Source organism: Haliotis rubra, unplaced genomic scaffold (assembly GCF_003918875.1).
Source record: "Haliotis rubra isolate DU_JTF1 unplaced genomic scaffold, ASM391887v1 Scf370, whole genome shotgun sequence".
NCBI lineage: Eukaryota > Metazoa > Mollusca > Gastropoda > Lepetellida > Haliotidae > Haliotis > Haliotis rubra.
Window position 1 is genome coordinate 150,213 of NW_025767047.1, and position 17,037 is coordinate 167,249.

Consider the following 17,037-nt stretch of genomic DNA (forward strand, 5'->3'; position numbering starts at 1 on the left):
AACAATAAGTACAGCGCAAGCTGGAAGAACATGGTTTTATGCATGAAGGCACAGGGGGTGAGGATCAGCCACGGATAACCTGTGCCTGCAAACACTGCAAGATTTCATGAAATGTAAACAAAGTTACATGACGATGAAAACACAACTCAAATGTAATTAATTTCTACAAAATGTTTACAAATACTACATAGTAGTTATAGCCAAATCCATATACAGCGTAATTTTGAAGAATAGGACCTAAATAAAATAAAAAGAGGATATAATGCTGTATATGGGACTCCAGTGCTCGCCCAACCATCGGCTTGGGCGAAAAGGGAGAGCGTGACAAGTAAGGCAGGTCACCTGACTGTTTAACGCGGGAAAGGGCAAAAGGGAGGTAACTCGTGGGTGAGTGTATTTATACGTCCGCTTTGGGAACTTCAAGGGATTCAAGTGTTCCACTACCATTCGAAAGGGAAAGGGAGATAAGCAAAAGATCATGAGTCAGGATAAGTAAAAATAACTATGTACTCAAGACATGTGACACTTTATTGTAATTATTTATATGATGCTAATCTGTATTCTATGCAATCCTTATCACTTCCGCATTGTACATTGACTTGTCAGGCAAAGATTTACTGTATATGACATTTATAACCTTTATTGGTCATCTCCCTTGGCCGTGTCTGCCATCACATCAACTAGTCAAGGAAGTGCTATTGTTTTTCTGTCAATTGTTGAGTCATCGCCTGTCCATTGTTGTCAAAAACTGTATATATACTTAGTATGCTCACATCTATACGGTGAAGGAGGACGAGTCCGGTATTCCGACTCTCAGTGTAGGGGCATCCACGAGCGGGATAATGCCGTTCGTTGGAAACACCATGGGGTTGAGCAGGTAATCCGCTCACCTCACTTATGTCTTGTATATTTGTTTGTCATGTAACTAAAGAAGTTCGAACTCAACGTATTCCTTAGTCTTGTCAACGTTTTGTACGTACACTTCATCTTAATTATGAGCTAATTCCTCAGTCAAGGCATATATCGACGCGTTGACAGTAAACTTCAGTTGGCGAAGAAGTACAAACAGATCCTGTTGTGCCTGGATGCAATGTCTATGTAGCTTCGAAGGTCAGTTAGCACCTGAAGTTGACCTCTGTAAGTGAAGGCTTGAGCTGAGGTGAAGAAAGCCTAGCAATTCTGGCCAATGACGAAGGGATATCTGCTGAGATAGGAACGTTTAATTAGTCAAGCTACCATGACAGTGCTGACAGAGTGCTGAATGTGTTACATTCGGCACGTGGAGATTGTCAGTCAATCTAAACGTTCACATTTTAAACAGAGAGATGAAGGTCATATGATCAGTGAACTAAGGAACGTTAGTTCACCAAATGAAGTGTTGGTCCACAAGATGGAGTGGTAAATGTAGTAGACTAGATGTATGGGGATCGTGAATCTACCGGAACGTTCGCAAAGTTGATGAAATGACGGAGGTAAAAAGACCGGAGACCCCAGGAACGTTCATTTGGGAGACGAAGGCAGTAAAACAGGTGGCTGGGGACCATCCAGACATAGCTGCAGTGACCTCTGAACTGAGGGCTTGGGCTAAAGTAGAAAAACCAAGTAACCCTAGCCAAAGTCGAAGCATTCTGGGATGTTTCTGTCTAACACCCTCGATAAGCTGTCTCTCTTGGCAGGATGACGAATCCCAACAGAAACACTCTTACTGGGAATGGCACCGTTCATTGTCACTGGCAATTAAAGGCTGGGATTGTTATCCGCTTTGAAGGACCAAGACAATTCTGTCAGGGCACCTCATAGTCAATCTAATCATCAAAATTCCCTGGTAAACAAACAGTAGTCTGCCATTTGCAATGTTAACCACAATGCAACAGTGACAAATTCCGAACAACACGATCTTGGGTTAACCTGGAGAGTCATAACCCATAAAATCTGGGCTAAGGGATGCTAGCTACTTGACAAGACAACACTGCTGGTACAATGCACAGAAACTTGACCCATCTGTCCAGAAGCTTGTTGATGATGTAAAAGGAAGGGTGATGAGGATGACGAACCAGGCCATGACTGCACCCAGAGTTGTTACGAGTAGTCTGTAGTAGCAGGACTCAGTGAAGCGTTATAAAATATTCCGGGATAGCAAGCTTGTCCAAATCATTCATCAAGGTGAAGATCGGATGGCAGATTAAATCTGGATATGAGCCCTTGTCACGGAGGAGTCTTGGAGATCCAAGATCGTCAGAATGTCAAGTGCCGGCGTAATTTAGATGCCTGCACTACTGACATAGCTACTACCTATGTTCAACCAGCACAAAAGGGGTACCAGGTGGGATAAGTCATGTGACTAAAATCTTCTACCGCCTCACATGCCGTGGTGAGGAATTTAGCATATCACAAACGCCCTGAATAATAATATCGTGTTGCAACCTGGTATAGTTCGACAAAATTGACCGTATCTAGTTGCAAGTCCCGATCCTTCATGTTGAATGTAGTAAGAAGATCATCTGGTTTCTTGCTCTAGACAGCTGTAAGTGGTCGGTGAACCAAGTGATCATGTGTGTCGAATGAACCAAAATTATTCCTGCATCTTGAAGGCAGCTGTTGTCCTAACATCTGCGTAGATACAGATTCGCCGAACCTCAAGGAGCGTTCTGAAGATGTGCTGTGTTGGAAGTAACACAATGCAACAGAGAGGACTCTCCGAATTGAACTGAATGGGGGAATCAGTACAGTTGGAAGGCAAGGTCTGAGGAACGGATGGTTCAGCGAATGCTGACAGCTCGATGAATGCTGATGGTTCGGAGAATGCTGTGGATCTGCGATCTGGTTCGGTGACCGGGATCGGTTCAGTGACCGGGATCGGTTCTGTGAGCTGGCTTGGCGAGGTAAGATCTGGAACGGTACTGTGATCCTGTTCTGGTGCAGCGAATCGGTTTGACCTGATGAACTAGTTCGGTGATGGTGTGGTGAACCGGTTCGGCCTGACGAACTAGTTCAGTGATGAGGTTCAGATCGGTCTACTGCACAAGTATGGGGATGTTGTGGTGAACTGGTTCGACATAACGAACCAGTTCGGCGATGTGGTTCCGACGAACAAGATGAGCCATTCCGTGCTCAAGAATCAGTTCGGTGATGTCTCGGTGAACCGATTTGGCGATGATACTTGGATGAGTTCGGTGAACCATGACGGTAAACAGGACAATCTGACAAACCAGTTCGACAGCGTTGTTTAGTCGACGAGGCGATTGCGTTGGGTTAAGTGTCTTGGGACTTGGGAGGCATCCCAGACACAAGTAGGGTAGGCTCTGATGAACTAGTAGGCTGGAAATCTTCCATGTTGGAAGTAGCACGAGACAACAGTTGGGATTCGCCATAAAACAGATCTTATATATGTGGGCTAAGAAGTATGTTTCACTGAACGAAACCGATTCGGAGAGTGGCGTCTGGAGGGCGAACGAGATCTAGCAGGTCGTTTTGGCGAAAAAGTATGAATATTTGTAGGCGGTTGATCCAAACAGTTTGGTGAACCACATTTCCTCGTTGAAGAAGAATGACTAGGAGAGCCAACAGAGTTCGGCGAATCACCAAGAGACGTACAGTGAAGGCTGATTCGCGGAATGCCGGTTTGGCGAATGCCATTTCGTAGAAAGCTGGTTCTGCAAAATGTGATCCGGTGAACTGTGGTTCAACGAATGTGTTCGTTTTTCGTCAAAATGGATAAACGAGGCATTGGAGCACTGGAGACAAAACCCTATTCGCCTAATGGGAAGCATTTGGCGAAACGACCGATGGTATGTTACAAAGGTCCTGCAACAGTTTCGGCGAACTAGTCAGATACCGTTCGCTGCTAGAAGAAGAATGGGATCTAGAACGCTTTCGACAGATGAGATCCTGGCTGTCAGGGGCAGGAGTCAGCTGCTTCCTATCTGTAGAAACTGATGGCCCTGGCTCCTGGGAATCCCCTGACAACTGACCAGGGGAGTGAGAGACCGAAAGCGTAGCCCAAAGATCCAGCTGCTAGGGAATAGCAGTGGGGGTGGTAGAATGCTCAACAACCACCATACGGAATGTCATCAATGACGAAGAGCTCGGACTAGAAGGTAGAGAGCTGAAAAGTTCCCTGAGATCTTCCGATAAATGAGGAAGCTCTCATAAAATCCTCATTGTTGGAGTGAGGAGACTGCGACCGACGAGAAATGATAATGGGACACTTAATCTTGGCTTTCTTGGTGGGGCTGGGTCCTTCTACCTATGCTGCATATCTGGCTCGATCAGCAAGATGCTGAGCGCAGGCCCTGGAGTATTCCCCAAATGCCTCAAAGGTAAGATGTTGGCATTTATCACATCGATCGTCCCATTACATTGCCCCACATCAACACAGGAAAAAATCTTGTTGCATTGCGAACATATATTCCTTAGTCGGTCTGTCCCATGATGTAGAAATGGGAGATCAAACGATGATTAGCGTAAAACACATCCATACTCGTGCGACAAGAATGAGAATGATGATTCAAAGGCGGTCACGTGGGTAGTTAGTGGGGCATGCTGCATGCTGTAATTGACAACTAGGAAGCTGTCTTATAAGGAGGGCAGCATGGAGTGCTTGGGCGAATGGACAAGAGTGGCCTTGGGAGAAAAGTTTACATCATTCCACTCAGTGTCGAAGCAAGAGAGAGAAGTGCATATCGTGAGATAGGATAAGTTTAAAGATATGATATGTTGCACGAATATTTGGTAACGAATTTGAATAATTATTCATAAATTACAATATTTTAGTTAAGTGACTGATGCACAATATGGAACGCCCATGTTGACAGTGTTAATTTGTCACAGCAATAACCAGTGATCTCATGACACTCAAATTTGGTATGCAATAGTGCTGGTCGACAGTACCATGTATGGTCTTGGCAAACTAACATGACTTGCGCTACTGCAAGGCTAGTACATGTTCCATTCTTGCATATCTCACTTTCAAAAAAGGAACTAAAGGTTCAAGTAAAACATGCTCCCTTAAAAAACATGTAATTTTCTGATATATGACAGACTGATATTTTATACTTATCCTGACTCATGCTTATTGCTTGTCTCCCTTTTCTTCCGAATGCTAGTGGAACACTTGAATCCCCCTTTTGAAGCTCCCTTCAAAAAAGCAGACGTAAAATCACTCACCCGGTGTTATCTCCCTTCTTAGGGTTTTGGTGGGGAACAGCGCCACCTGTCACCCATGCTCCTCACTCTCTCCGTAATATATACATAGCCCGACACACGGATTTACTGGGAAATCCAGAGTGCCTTGAGGAGAGGTTGGGTGGGCTCACCTCATGAGTCAGGATAAGTATAAAATATCAATTTTAATCCGAAAATTACATATTTTTCCTTATCCTGACTCGTGCTTATTGCTTGTAGAATCCGTCGGAAATGGTGGTAAGTCAAGCCACTTCTGGATACCTAACTGATGAATTTACGTCCTATATACCCCCATGGGAACTTCTGATGGCACTGCTGCTGCTGCTGATCCATATTCCAGCTTTCTCTGATGAATTTGGGGGGACCACAACAGATCTGTCTTCTGTTGACATATGTGTGGATTTAGGCGACTCCAACTCTTGATGCTCGTATCAAGTGGAGAAGTAACTCTTTATATGTACGAGTAAATCCTTTACAAGTACAGGGTCTATACTCATACTAGTCTGTTCTAGATGTGTACATGGACTCTAGGCTCTTTCTCTCCAGAGTATGAGCTTGCAAGACCTGTGCTAAAAGGTCGAGATCCATCTCAGCTCCTTAGCGGAACTGTCAGTTGTTGTGCTACAACAAGAGGCCCATACTGGTGGATGCCGGAGACGTCCTCGGTAGCGATGTCTCTGAAGTAGTGGTTAGCAAACACCGACTCCGATTTCCAAAAACATCCTTCCATTATTGTAGATATTGAGCAGTTTCCATGTAGAGCGAGCGTAGATGCCAATGCTCTAACTTCATGAGGAATGGAGGCTCTAGGAGGCTCAAGTCCTGCTGCCTTGTAGGCTCTTAGGACGATATGGGGATGAAAAGGCGTTTGAATTTTCGTCTCCTGTTTTTAGACCTTTGTAAATAGATTTTCAGTGCTCTGACTGGGCATAAGGATAGGTCCTGGATATCCTGTGGCCCAAGGATTGTTGATAATGCTGGGACGTGGAATTGTCTGTCGGGTTGACCTGGCAGTTGATTCTTAGCTATCTCAATCCCAGATGAACGATGTTGTGATGTGCATCAAAACGTATACGTTCAAAGTCCAGAGCGTGTATTTCTGACATCCGTGCTGCTGTTGCCAATGCGATCAGGAAGAGAGTTTTCTGTGTAAGAAACTCATAGGATGTCCTTTCTAGTGGTTTGTAAGCATCACTGGTGAGATGCTGTAACACTACATTAAGATCCCAAGCCGGCGCTTTAAACTTCTTTTGTTGATCTTCCAACTTGAAGGATCTGATAAGGCCAATATTTCTGGTACTTTAGTCAGCTTAACACCTGACTTCATGGTGATAACTGAGCTGAGGGCCGCTAGGTATGTAGATAGCGTTGAACCTTTTAACCGTTTTATTTGTCTGAGATGACAAAGATATTCCGCCACTTAAGGATGTGTTGCTTTCACTGCAGTGAAACCTTTCCTCAAGGCATATTTCTCAAAACTCTGCCACTTGTCGTCATACAAGTTACGAGTAGATCTGCGTAAAGCTAGTGTAACTGCTTTCGCTGCTCTGGCGGAGTATCCTCTTTTCGACAAGCAATTCGTGATACGTTCCATATGTGTAGGTGGAATAATCTGGGATACTTGTGCACTTGCTTGGTGTGAGGATGAATTAGTAGGTTCGACCAAACTGGAAGTTGTATTGTTGGTTTTCCGATTTCTTGTAAAAGAACGGGAAGCCACGTTCTTGCTGGCCAGTAAGGTGCGACCAAAATCAGTTGTAGATTGTTTGTCTGCCTGATTTTCTGTAATACCTGTGGTATTAACGCTGGCGGAGGGAATGCGTATGCGTTTAGCCCTTCCCATGGGATGCTTAGAGTGTCTGTCGCCCATGCTTGCGGATCGGGAATTGGGGAGACGAATGTTGCCAGTTGATTGTTGGATCTCGTGGCGAATAGGTCTACGAGTGAAGATCCTATCGTCTGTATGATGCATCTGAACGCTTGTGGATGTAACATCCATTCTGTTGGGGATGGTTGATGTGGTCGAGATAGCGCATCTGCTATTACATTCCTGGCTCCCGGGAATGTGACATGCTTTCACATAAATGTCGAGATTGTCTATTATGTTGAATAGTTGAAAGCTGAGGTCTAGAAGATTCCAAGATCTTGTTGATCCTTGTTTGTTTATGTAGAACGCCACTGTTGAGTTGTCCGTATGGATCATCAATTTTGCGTTCCTTAGTATGTTGGACCAATGTAGTTGGGCATTTACTACTGCTTTCATCTCGAGCATGTTGATATGCAGATTCATTTCTTGTTTTGACCATTTCCCGGCAACCACTTCGTTGTTGAGGTGTGCTCCCCAACCGTGCAGTGATGCGTCTGCGTAGAGGTGGACGTTGCACTCCGGCTCTATTAAGTAATTTCCGCCGCAAACATCTACCATAGTAGATATGGTTTTAGCCTGTCTGGTATTTCGAAGGGATCCAGACTGTGTAAGTGGGCGTTCACAAATCTCTGTAGTGGACGCAGTTGTAGTCTCCCTCTGTGCATCATGTCTTGAGCTGACGAGAGGAGACCTAATAGGCTCTGCCATTCTCGTAGTGTAACGGAGAGAGTAGAACTTGAGATACCATGACTTGTATCTAGACCCAAAGATCCTCTGAGACGACCTTGTCATTCTGTGGTGAGATGAAACATCTTCCCAGAATCTGCTCATGTTCTATGTTGTAAGTAAGTAGACAGTGGAACCCTTGCCATGTCCGTAAAGGAAGCGAAGGAACGTCCGGATCTGGGACTGCCATCGTTGTGAAGTCTATATATAGTAGACTGGCTGCCGCGAGCAAAATTCGTCAAACGTATGTTGTTGCAATTCGCCGGATAAACAGTCTTCAATCTGCTGACGGGGAAGGTCTCTAAATCCCGTAAGACAGTCAAATCACGCTGTATCCTGCTAACTGGACTGTAAATGAAGTCCTCCTCCCACGTTGAAATGTTGTTTACAATCTGTAGACAACTTCCTGACATGTGAGCGATGTCCGACTTCTGCGCAGGGCGTTGTCTCTCATGGACCAATCAAAATGCAGTATTTTGATTCCTTTCAGATTCCTGCGATGTGACATCACCGGTGTTGCCGGAAAAAGATCCTTGTGGAATCTTGTGCAGTCGTTGATTTCTTCATCAACACTCGGCCTTGTCCGTAACCTCCCGAAGTTACAAGAGTGACCACGTGTATAGAGGGCTGAATGGTAAACGCGTAATACCGATGTAGGTAGACTGACTCCCTGGCTGCTGTGACTGTTCCTTCATTCCTGAAGATAATGCAGTCGTCATCTTATACAGATGATCAGCAGAAATTCCATACTTGCTTAACGCTGTTACTTGTAGACTGTATTCATCGGTCTCAATGAAGCGTCGTAAAATACCCCCTTTGTGTTGAATACACAAAGGTGTTTGTAGAGTTGATACTTGCAACTTCAGTGTAAGATCTACAACGGGAGTCGTTGATGATCTTGCAGTTCACATCAATCTCTGGAGCCTTCATGAAGGGTTCTGTGTGAAGTAGTGGGAATTCCCTGGCTTGGACGTCGGGGATATGTTGACTGTGGAACTTCATAGCCTTACCAAGGCAGCGCTGAAATTCTCCGGTAGTATCTATCAAGTCGTTAGCTCTGAACCGCGACGACTTGACTGCCTGAAGATCTGCCTGTAGGTGAATGATCTGTATATGGACATGAGTCCCTCCTGGATTCTTAAGAAACATCTTTAACCTTCATGAATGTGTAGGTTCTCAGCGTCGAGGAGAGTTTTTGTGCAGTTAATCCCGCTACCCTCTTCTGATGTAGATATATCTTTTTTGACGACCCTGAATCCTTTCTGGAGATCAGTCTGAAACTCTGCCTGAAGACCTGCCTGAAGATCTGCATGATCGAGATGAGGGTCTCGTTGATAGCTCTTGACCTAGCTAGGCCGAAGAAGGTTCGTCTGGTTACTGTGTCTAACTGTGAGACAGGGTCGATAGGTGGAATCGTGAGTGTGTCTATATCATCATTCAACATCAAGTACGAGAGTGCTTCATTGGCCTCCTTAGAGGGTGATGCGAGTTCCAAACCGTTGGCCATCCATGACTTGATTTCAGAGTCGGAAAAAAAATAATTCTGCCGTCATCTTCCGATTTAGCAGTATCATGCTCTGAGGATTGATGTCTCCTAGTGTCTGGAGATCTGTAAGGCGATCTGTATGGAGATCTGCGTGGTGACCTTCGTGGCGAACCATACGTTCGCGCGAACCTGCGTTGTAGGTGAACAGCTCTGTCGAGGGTTGGAGTCTTGTGACAAATCTCTGTGCCTTCGCATGGGTGTAGATTCTCTTCTCCTTGGTAACAAACCCTTGCGTGCTGGTTCGTGACGAATGTCCGCATCTGAGGTAGATGACAATCTGCGTGGGTTCGGCGAACGTCTTGTCCTTGAGTGTTCGCCGAACGTAACTGGTGTAGGCTCTACGTTGGTAGGACTTCCAGACCTTCGTGCGGACGTTGTAGTCATGCTTGCGTGCAGGTTCGTGCTTGCGTGCAGGTTCGTGACGAACGTCCATATCTGACATCGATGGTGATCTACGTGGGTTCGGCGAACGTCTAGTCCTTCTGCCGAACATAGTCGGTGCAGGTTCCACGTTGGTATAGCTGCCAGGTATTCGTGCGGATGCTGTAGTCGAGCTGGAATCTTCCTGTACGCTCTGCAGGACGTTGGTTCCCAACGGACGTGGTGTGCAGCTCAGTTGATCTTTACTCGGGTTCGTCGCAGACATCGTCTTCGTCGCAGCTCTCTCGCGTGCGAACCGTTGTTCCATCAGATCCAACATCTGCTGGGTAAATTGCTGCATAAAGGCGCCGCCCGGGTTGAAGGTCTGCATTGTCTGTTGTACTGACGACGCATCTGAGACGGATGAGGCTTCTTCCGAAAGGCGTTGATCCTTCGTGCCGAACGTCTGCGTTGAAAGGTTGTCCTGCGTGGTCACTGTAGAAGACGTCTTCGTCTTCTTCTTAGATGTGATCTCAGGGATGAGGATTGGCGGCTTATCGTAGACATCTACTTCTTCCAGGGAGACGATCTCAGCTGAAAAGGACCTCGTTTTCTGCGTTGCCCCATGTGGAGACTTCGACGAAGTCTAGTTGTAGCTGACTTCTTTCTCTGGGAAGACGATGCCCTAGTCTTCTTAGACTGCGAAGAGGAAGTATCAGATGTAGATGACCTCTTCCTCGAGCCAGCGTTGTCTATGGCAGCAACCTCCTCCGTAGACGACCCCGGTAGACCACTGGAATGGTGCATCTGCGCAGACACCAACTGCCGGTCCTCTGCAAGCTTAGCCCGGTTTAGACATGTCGTGTAATTCTCGTCTGGACCTGTCCTTTGCACGTCTAGACAGATAATATGAATATTTGTAAAATGCAATATCAGACAGGTGAAAACACAACTGACAACGAGTGTCAGATAAACATATAGGCTTGCAATTAGGACAAAGGTTATGCGGATCAACAGCAGACAAACGATACCTACAACCAGAACAAGATTTCATCAATTGTAAACAATGAATAATCAATAAAAGCGTGACAAAAAGCGGAGAAATTTGAGAATTAATTCCGTAGAATATTGTAGGTAAATGTTAACTAAAGCCTTATACAGCTAATTTAGAAGAAATGCCTAAATAATAAAAGGATATAAAGCCGTATAGGGGACCAGGTGCTCTCACAACCGCCCACTCGGGCGAATCAGGAGAGAGTGAAGAGCATGGGAGAAAGGTGTCACCGTTTCACGCCAAAACCTGGGAAGGGAGGTGACTCCTGGTAAGTGATTTTACGTCCGCTTTTTTGAAGGGAGCTTCAAAAGGGGATTCAAGTGTTCCACTAGCATTCGGAAGGAAAGGGAGACAAGCAATAAGCATGAGTCAGGATAAGGAAAAATAATAAATCACTGAAATCATCAAACTATTTCTTCAGATAAACAACCTGTTTGGAATAACTTTATTTTATAGTTGAGATAATAAATCACTAAAATTATCAAACTATTTATTCAGATAAACAACCTTTTTGCAAAATCTTTATTCTATAGTTGAGATAATAAATCAGTGAAATCATCAAACTATTTCTTCAGATAAACAACCTGTTTGCAATATCTTTATTCTATAGTTGAGATAATAAATCACTGAAATTATCAAACTATTTCTCCAGATAAACAACCTGTTTGCAAAAGTTGAGATAATAAATAATAGATTGACTATTGATATGTTGACTTTGTTCCAAGGACACACATGGCTGGCACATTACCTTGCTGTCTTTATGGTAATAGCTCAATACTGGGAATCTGCCGTATTGGCGGAAGGTTGCTGCTTTAGCAACAGTTTCATCGTCCACTAATTTTGGAACAATCAACGCCTGTGGGTAAGATGAGCACACCTGCAACAAATATGGTTTGAATGACCTCAAATGAGTAAACAGCTGAGAAGTGAAATTGTGTTTTCATGTAAAGTTACTCCTTCAACTTCTTCAGATGCACCAATCATTATGTTGTGCAAGTTACAACATTAACTACCTGGCAGTAACAAAGGACACATCCAGCTTTCTCAGCAACCTCAAAGTTGAGCTTTATACATACCACAGAAACTTACTGAACAATTTCCCATTGATTCAGTGATATCAGTTAAGGTGTGATCATGTGCCACAGAAGATACAAATAATTACTCACAATTTCAGAAATATATGTGGCCAATGTAGTTGTATGTATAAATCCTTTTAAAATCCCAAATATTTTACACATATTTATTACAAGTAATAAGTTGTTAGTTCATTAAGTTTTACCAGTCAGCACCAACACAGTAGATATGTACTAATGTGTCACTCTCTAATTGTCCCAGGAAGCTCAACACACTGAGTGAGTGAGTGAGTGAGTGAGCGAGTTTAGTTTTACGCCACACTCTGCAATGTTCCATTAGTGTCCAATATTCCAAAAGTGTCAGCTTGAGGGGGGGGGGTGTCATTGAAAGGCTGTCCTAATCTACTCCTGGCATGCTTGACTCGATGTCTATAGATAAACACTCAGGGTTGTCGATGTAACAGAAACAACTGAGGAAAACTCAGAGACGTCAACAAATTTTAATGATCATGATAATGCTGAGAAAGGCATTACAAGCAATGAAAATGTCAGTATGGAGCCAAAATTCTGCAATATTTTTCACAATAAATAACTGACAACAGTAATTTTGTCTGAAGCCATGTACTGTATAAATTATCCCTCTGCTACATTACTTTGATATACAATGTTTTCTATTCCGGAATGAAAGTTGTTGGTTCTATGACATAACACAGTGTGCCCAGTCCACAGATGAAGGAAGAAGGATCATGGTTAACTGGCATGTTCCATGTTTTATGGACAACAGATGCACACTCAGTGACCCTTGGACAGCATAACTACACTGAAGAATATCAGGGCCTTCTGAACAAGTGGTATTGAGTAAAATACCTTCAACAAATCTGATACAGTCATGCATGTTCAGCAACACTACATATCAGCCAAATCCATCATGCCACTTTGGAAAAAACGCCAAATCTGAAAATCTGATGACTTGTGAACTGATGTTTCAAAAATAAGAAAACATACCTGAAAGTCCTTGTTGACATAACTAAGTCTCCATTCATCAGAACATTCCTTAGAACGCCCGAATTCTGTTTCAGGTAAAAATGCTTGCCAGCCATCCTCCATCACTTCAAAGTTAGCTCGGTAGAAGAATGGGTATTTCAGTGTCATGTCATCTGCAATATAAGAAATATCTGAAGCTTGGCTATCAAGTCATCTTTGCATCCTTTCAAGAAGCTGCTTGCTCATTCATGTTCTGTTCACGTCTCCCAGCCAGCACACAGACAGCATGGTCATACCACTATCACTATCAACAATCACACACGAGGAGTCGAGTTCCAGTCCTTGAGGGATCACACTGAAATTAACCCTTTTACAACATGACATACATGCACAACACAGACATGGAAAGGAAATAATTTCCTATAATGCAATTATGTGTTTCTCTGTGTGATGAGACTGAAAGTGACACTGTGTTTGTTTTGTTGTTTACACCAAACACAGCAATATTCCAGTGAGCAGTGCCAAAAATCCACTGACTAACATTGTGACAATTGATGCTATCAAACTAAATTTATCCCTCAAGTTACCAGTATAGCGAACTGAGCTGATGTTGATTCTTGCACACACAAAAGAAGTGAGGCATTTCCAGCATTTGAACATGGAGAGACTTAGCTGATAGTGCTAGTGCAGCAATAACTAGTTATGCACACACCGATGACAGTGAAGAGGACATCTGTTGATAATCTGGAAGTTCAGTTAATTGTGACTGAATACACTGTTGATGGCAATGATGTAATAGAGGTAGGGGATTCATGAGAATTATTCAGTTTCAGCTCCAGGGCCTTGTCATTTGACAGAAGAGGTAAAATGCATAACCATTAGAAATTAACATCAACAAATGGTAAAAGGTCATAGAGTGATAAAAAAACTCTATTTTATAAAAAAAATATACTTTATGTGACAGTGAATACATGCTGATATTAAATGCCATAATTATAAATGCAGATATAGCTGAGTGAAAAGGTCATTTTCAACAAGGAAACCACCTAAAAGGTTAGGTAAGAATTCTGTGGCTAAAGTTTGTAGAGGAGTAGTATATATAATGGGGGTAAGAAATCAAGTCCAACAAAAGCCTCTGCAAAACCTTATTTCACAAATAAAGCTTTTGTCAGGCCCTTAGATCCCGCCACCATTATATCTACTACTTTTGAACCCCCAGTTAACTTCCCGACTGCACGTTGCCGCGAATACACCTATAAAAAGTTGAGACACCAGCGGGATACGAACCCACATGTATACCTCACGCGAACTATAATAGGCCGCACAACTCAACCGATTGAGCTACCGGGGACTTAGCTGAAGTATCTTGGTTTAACGGGTCTATCCTGGGATTGCATCATCGCTACACGTGGCACTATGTCACGTTGACAGGAGGTAACATTGTACCGTACGGTATGACTAATAATTCCTCTCTAACGAAAGCTCTCCCTGGCCCATCTCTCAAGTAGTACTAATTCGGCTCGTCGGCTTTGATGTCCACTTTATCTATGTTGTAAGTTTTGATTGACCATATAGGATCGGTGGCTCGTTTCCGAGCGTCACCCTCGTGTTCCCCCGGCTGGTAGAGGTACCTCACTAGTGCCCTATCGGGTATCTGTTTCTCCTTCCCACGCAATGGGGCAGCCGACTCTGCCAATATTGATTTTAGTTTGATAGCATCTGCTGGTTTCTTGCCGGTGAGACGGGTGGTTTCGTGGTTTATGGCTGACACCACCTTAGGTAACCGAGCTACCCATTCAGTCGACCGTTTCCCCGGGTTGGCCATCTCTCTAGCATACTGATGTCCGAATAAGCGCTCAGCCAAAGTCCTATTGAATCTCTCAACTATGGCTTGGCTGCGATGGGCTCCGGCCGTGCCACGCCTGACCTTTGTATCGTGTTTGTCTAACAGGTGTGACACGACACCCATGAACTCCCGCCCGGGGTCAACTTGCAGCTCTGTTGGCCATGTCAGCGGACTGCGTTTGTATATGCGTTCGAATCCGCTGGCTACCTGGGCCTAATCTTTCGTGGTTAAGGCGTCGGCTTCCTTGTAGCGACTGGCAACATCCACTACAGTAAGGGCATACTTGTACCTCTTGTCATGGGGTAGGAACAGGAGGTCGGCCTGGTGAACGCTATTGGGCATGGTAATACCGAACTTCCTTCTAGGTACGTAGCGTGGTGCCGGTAAATAGATCTGCCACAGGGCTTGTTTTTCAAGCCACGCTTTGGCCTCCTCCGGGTGTACTCGCGCCATTTTAGCCAGCTTATGTACGGCGCCAACTCCTTTCCAGTACCCACGCGGGCTGTAGTAAATAGCCTCAAACTCTCTCTGGTTCCGTGACATGTCACCCCGATATATATACACCTATGTTCTTGGTTCAATTTTCTCATGCCCGTACGCGTACGTGTTGATCCCATCAATAGCTATCCAACGCTTAGTGTCCATCGGCAACAGGGACGTCTTGTTTATCGTCAGTCCGTATATCCTATGCCCATCACTTCTCAGAGTGTTCATTTTATGTCTAAAGGTACGGGTCTTGAACAGGGCTTCCTTGAATCTGGCGTGTTTGATGTGTTGTTTCACCACGCACTTCTTAACACCCTTCGCCTTCGGATCTCACCATTGTCGGCCTTCAGGATGGAGTACATCTTAGGCCTCAAACCTATGTACTGGCTATGGGCGCAAGCAGCACACTCGTCCTTCATCTTACCTAGGACCTTTTATTTACCGTGCTGTGTATGGCATGGTCCTTGGGGTAGTCACTGGTGTCATACAAATCGGTATGTTTTTCATGTCCTCGCATTACACGCCCTCGGTTCGAATCTCCATCAGCAGGGAATCCGTGTCAGTGTACAGAACTTCACACCTGTCGTCGTACTGTTTCTTAAGCTCGTTGTAGTAAAAGTTGTACATCAGGTGTTTGGATAAATCGAGGATGCTCATCCCCACGTAAACAGGCCGGTTGAATTTTATGTGGCTTTTCTTCATGTGTAGGGCAACCAGGTCGTCGGTGAATATTTTGCTACGGTTCGGACTGGCTATCAGTCTCCTGAGCTTGTCTTCCTCATTCGACCAAACCACCTTCACGGTCACGCGTTTCCTCAGGTTCTCCATAGTCTTACCAAACACCGAGTTGTTCATGAGCTTGTAGAGATTTTTCTCAAAGTCACTGGTGGCAAGCTTTCGCAGGTCCGTGTTCATTCTGATGTATGGCTCCATCCAGGGGCTCTGGTTGAACACGAGCACCCTGTGTATTTTGGTCAGCCTCATACCCAACGACAGGTACAGCTGTAGGTTGCGATAGTGAACGATGTACTTGGTCATTCTGTTTTTCTACTTTAGTGATCTGGGATATGGGGGTGGGTTCATCTATACCATCCAAGTTGAGCCCATCGTCTTGGGGATAACTAGAAGGCCTGTTCGAATTAGTGTCAGCTGGAAACAAGGCTGACCTGATAGCTAACCTCAGGCAATCGTCTCCTCTATTCTTGACGTTGACCATGGCCTGTTTTTTCTTATAGTAGGGGGGCAAGTCTAGGTATGACCCGCCTCTGAACGGCACGTAGTTAGCTATGTCTAGATAGACATTATCGATTTTATCAACAACCCACCCGGACCCCATGTGTGTGTAGCGTTCTAGGTATTCTCGTATCTGCTGAAAACTGGTATCGATTGATGCGCTATGGTCTCTGTATGCGATCTTCTTGTTTACCTCGAAGTAAGGCTGAACGTACTCAGTGACTCCCAGTGGGGGTTCCCCACGCTCTTATCGAGTGACATTTTCACTGTGATTTGAAACTTTATACTTCCCAAATCGCTTAGTTCCTGGTTGACTTTATCAGCTATCAGAGGCTTGATATCTGTGATGTCTATGTTCCTATCAACATGCATGCGCCAGCCTCTCAAATAGTTACCTACAGCTACAGTGGGTATGAACTGTAGGTCAATAGCTCTATTCTGCCGTAATAGTTCTACAAGCTGTGGCTTCCTCATACGGGAATAACCGCCTAAACCCAAATTGCGTACCTCGGCTTTTAATTGTTTTACAGTGGGAGGTTTTGCTACGGGGTCATGTGATAACAATGCGACTAACCCGGCTCTCTGCCCAGGTTGGAATAACCCGTGAACCCAAGCTCTTTTGCTCGGAATTTTAGTCATTTTACCGTGGGAGGGGCTTGTATGTTAAGTAATCTCAAC

At 44.6% G+C, this 17,037-nt stretch overlaps 1 protein-coding gene across 1 annotated transcript in view; it reads right to left on the minus strand.

Moving 5' to 3' along the window:
- LOC124285918 (myotubularin-related protein 9-like) overlaps nucleotides 1–17,037 on the minus strand; it is a 176,492-nt gene that overhangs the window by 133,764 nt on the left and 25,691 nt on the right. Inside the window, exons 4-5 of the mRNA XM_046722196.1 lie at nucleotides 12,816–12,967; nucleotides 11,486–11,614 (exon numbers count right to left, since the gene is read on the minus strand). Of these exons, the coding sequence (XP_046578152.1) occupies nucleotides 11,486–11,614; nucleotides 12,816–12,967 (281 nt within the window). The remainder of the gene's footprint in view (nucleotides 1–11,485; nucleotides 11,615–12,815; nucleotides 12,968–17,037) is intronic.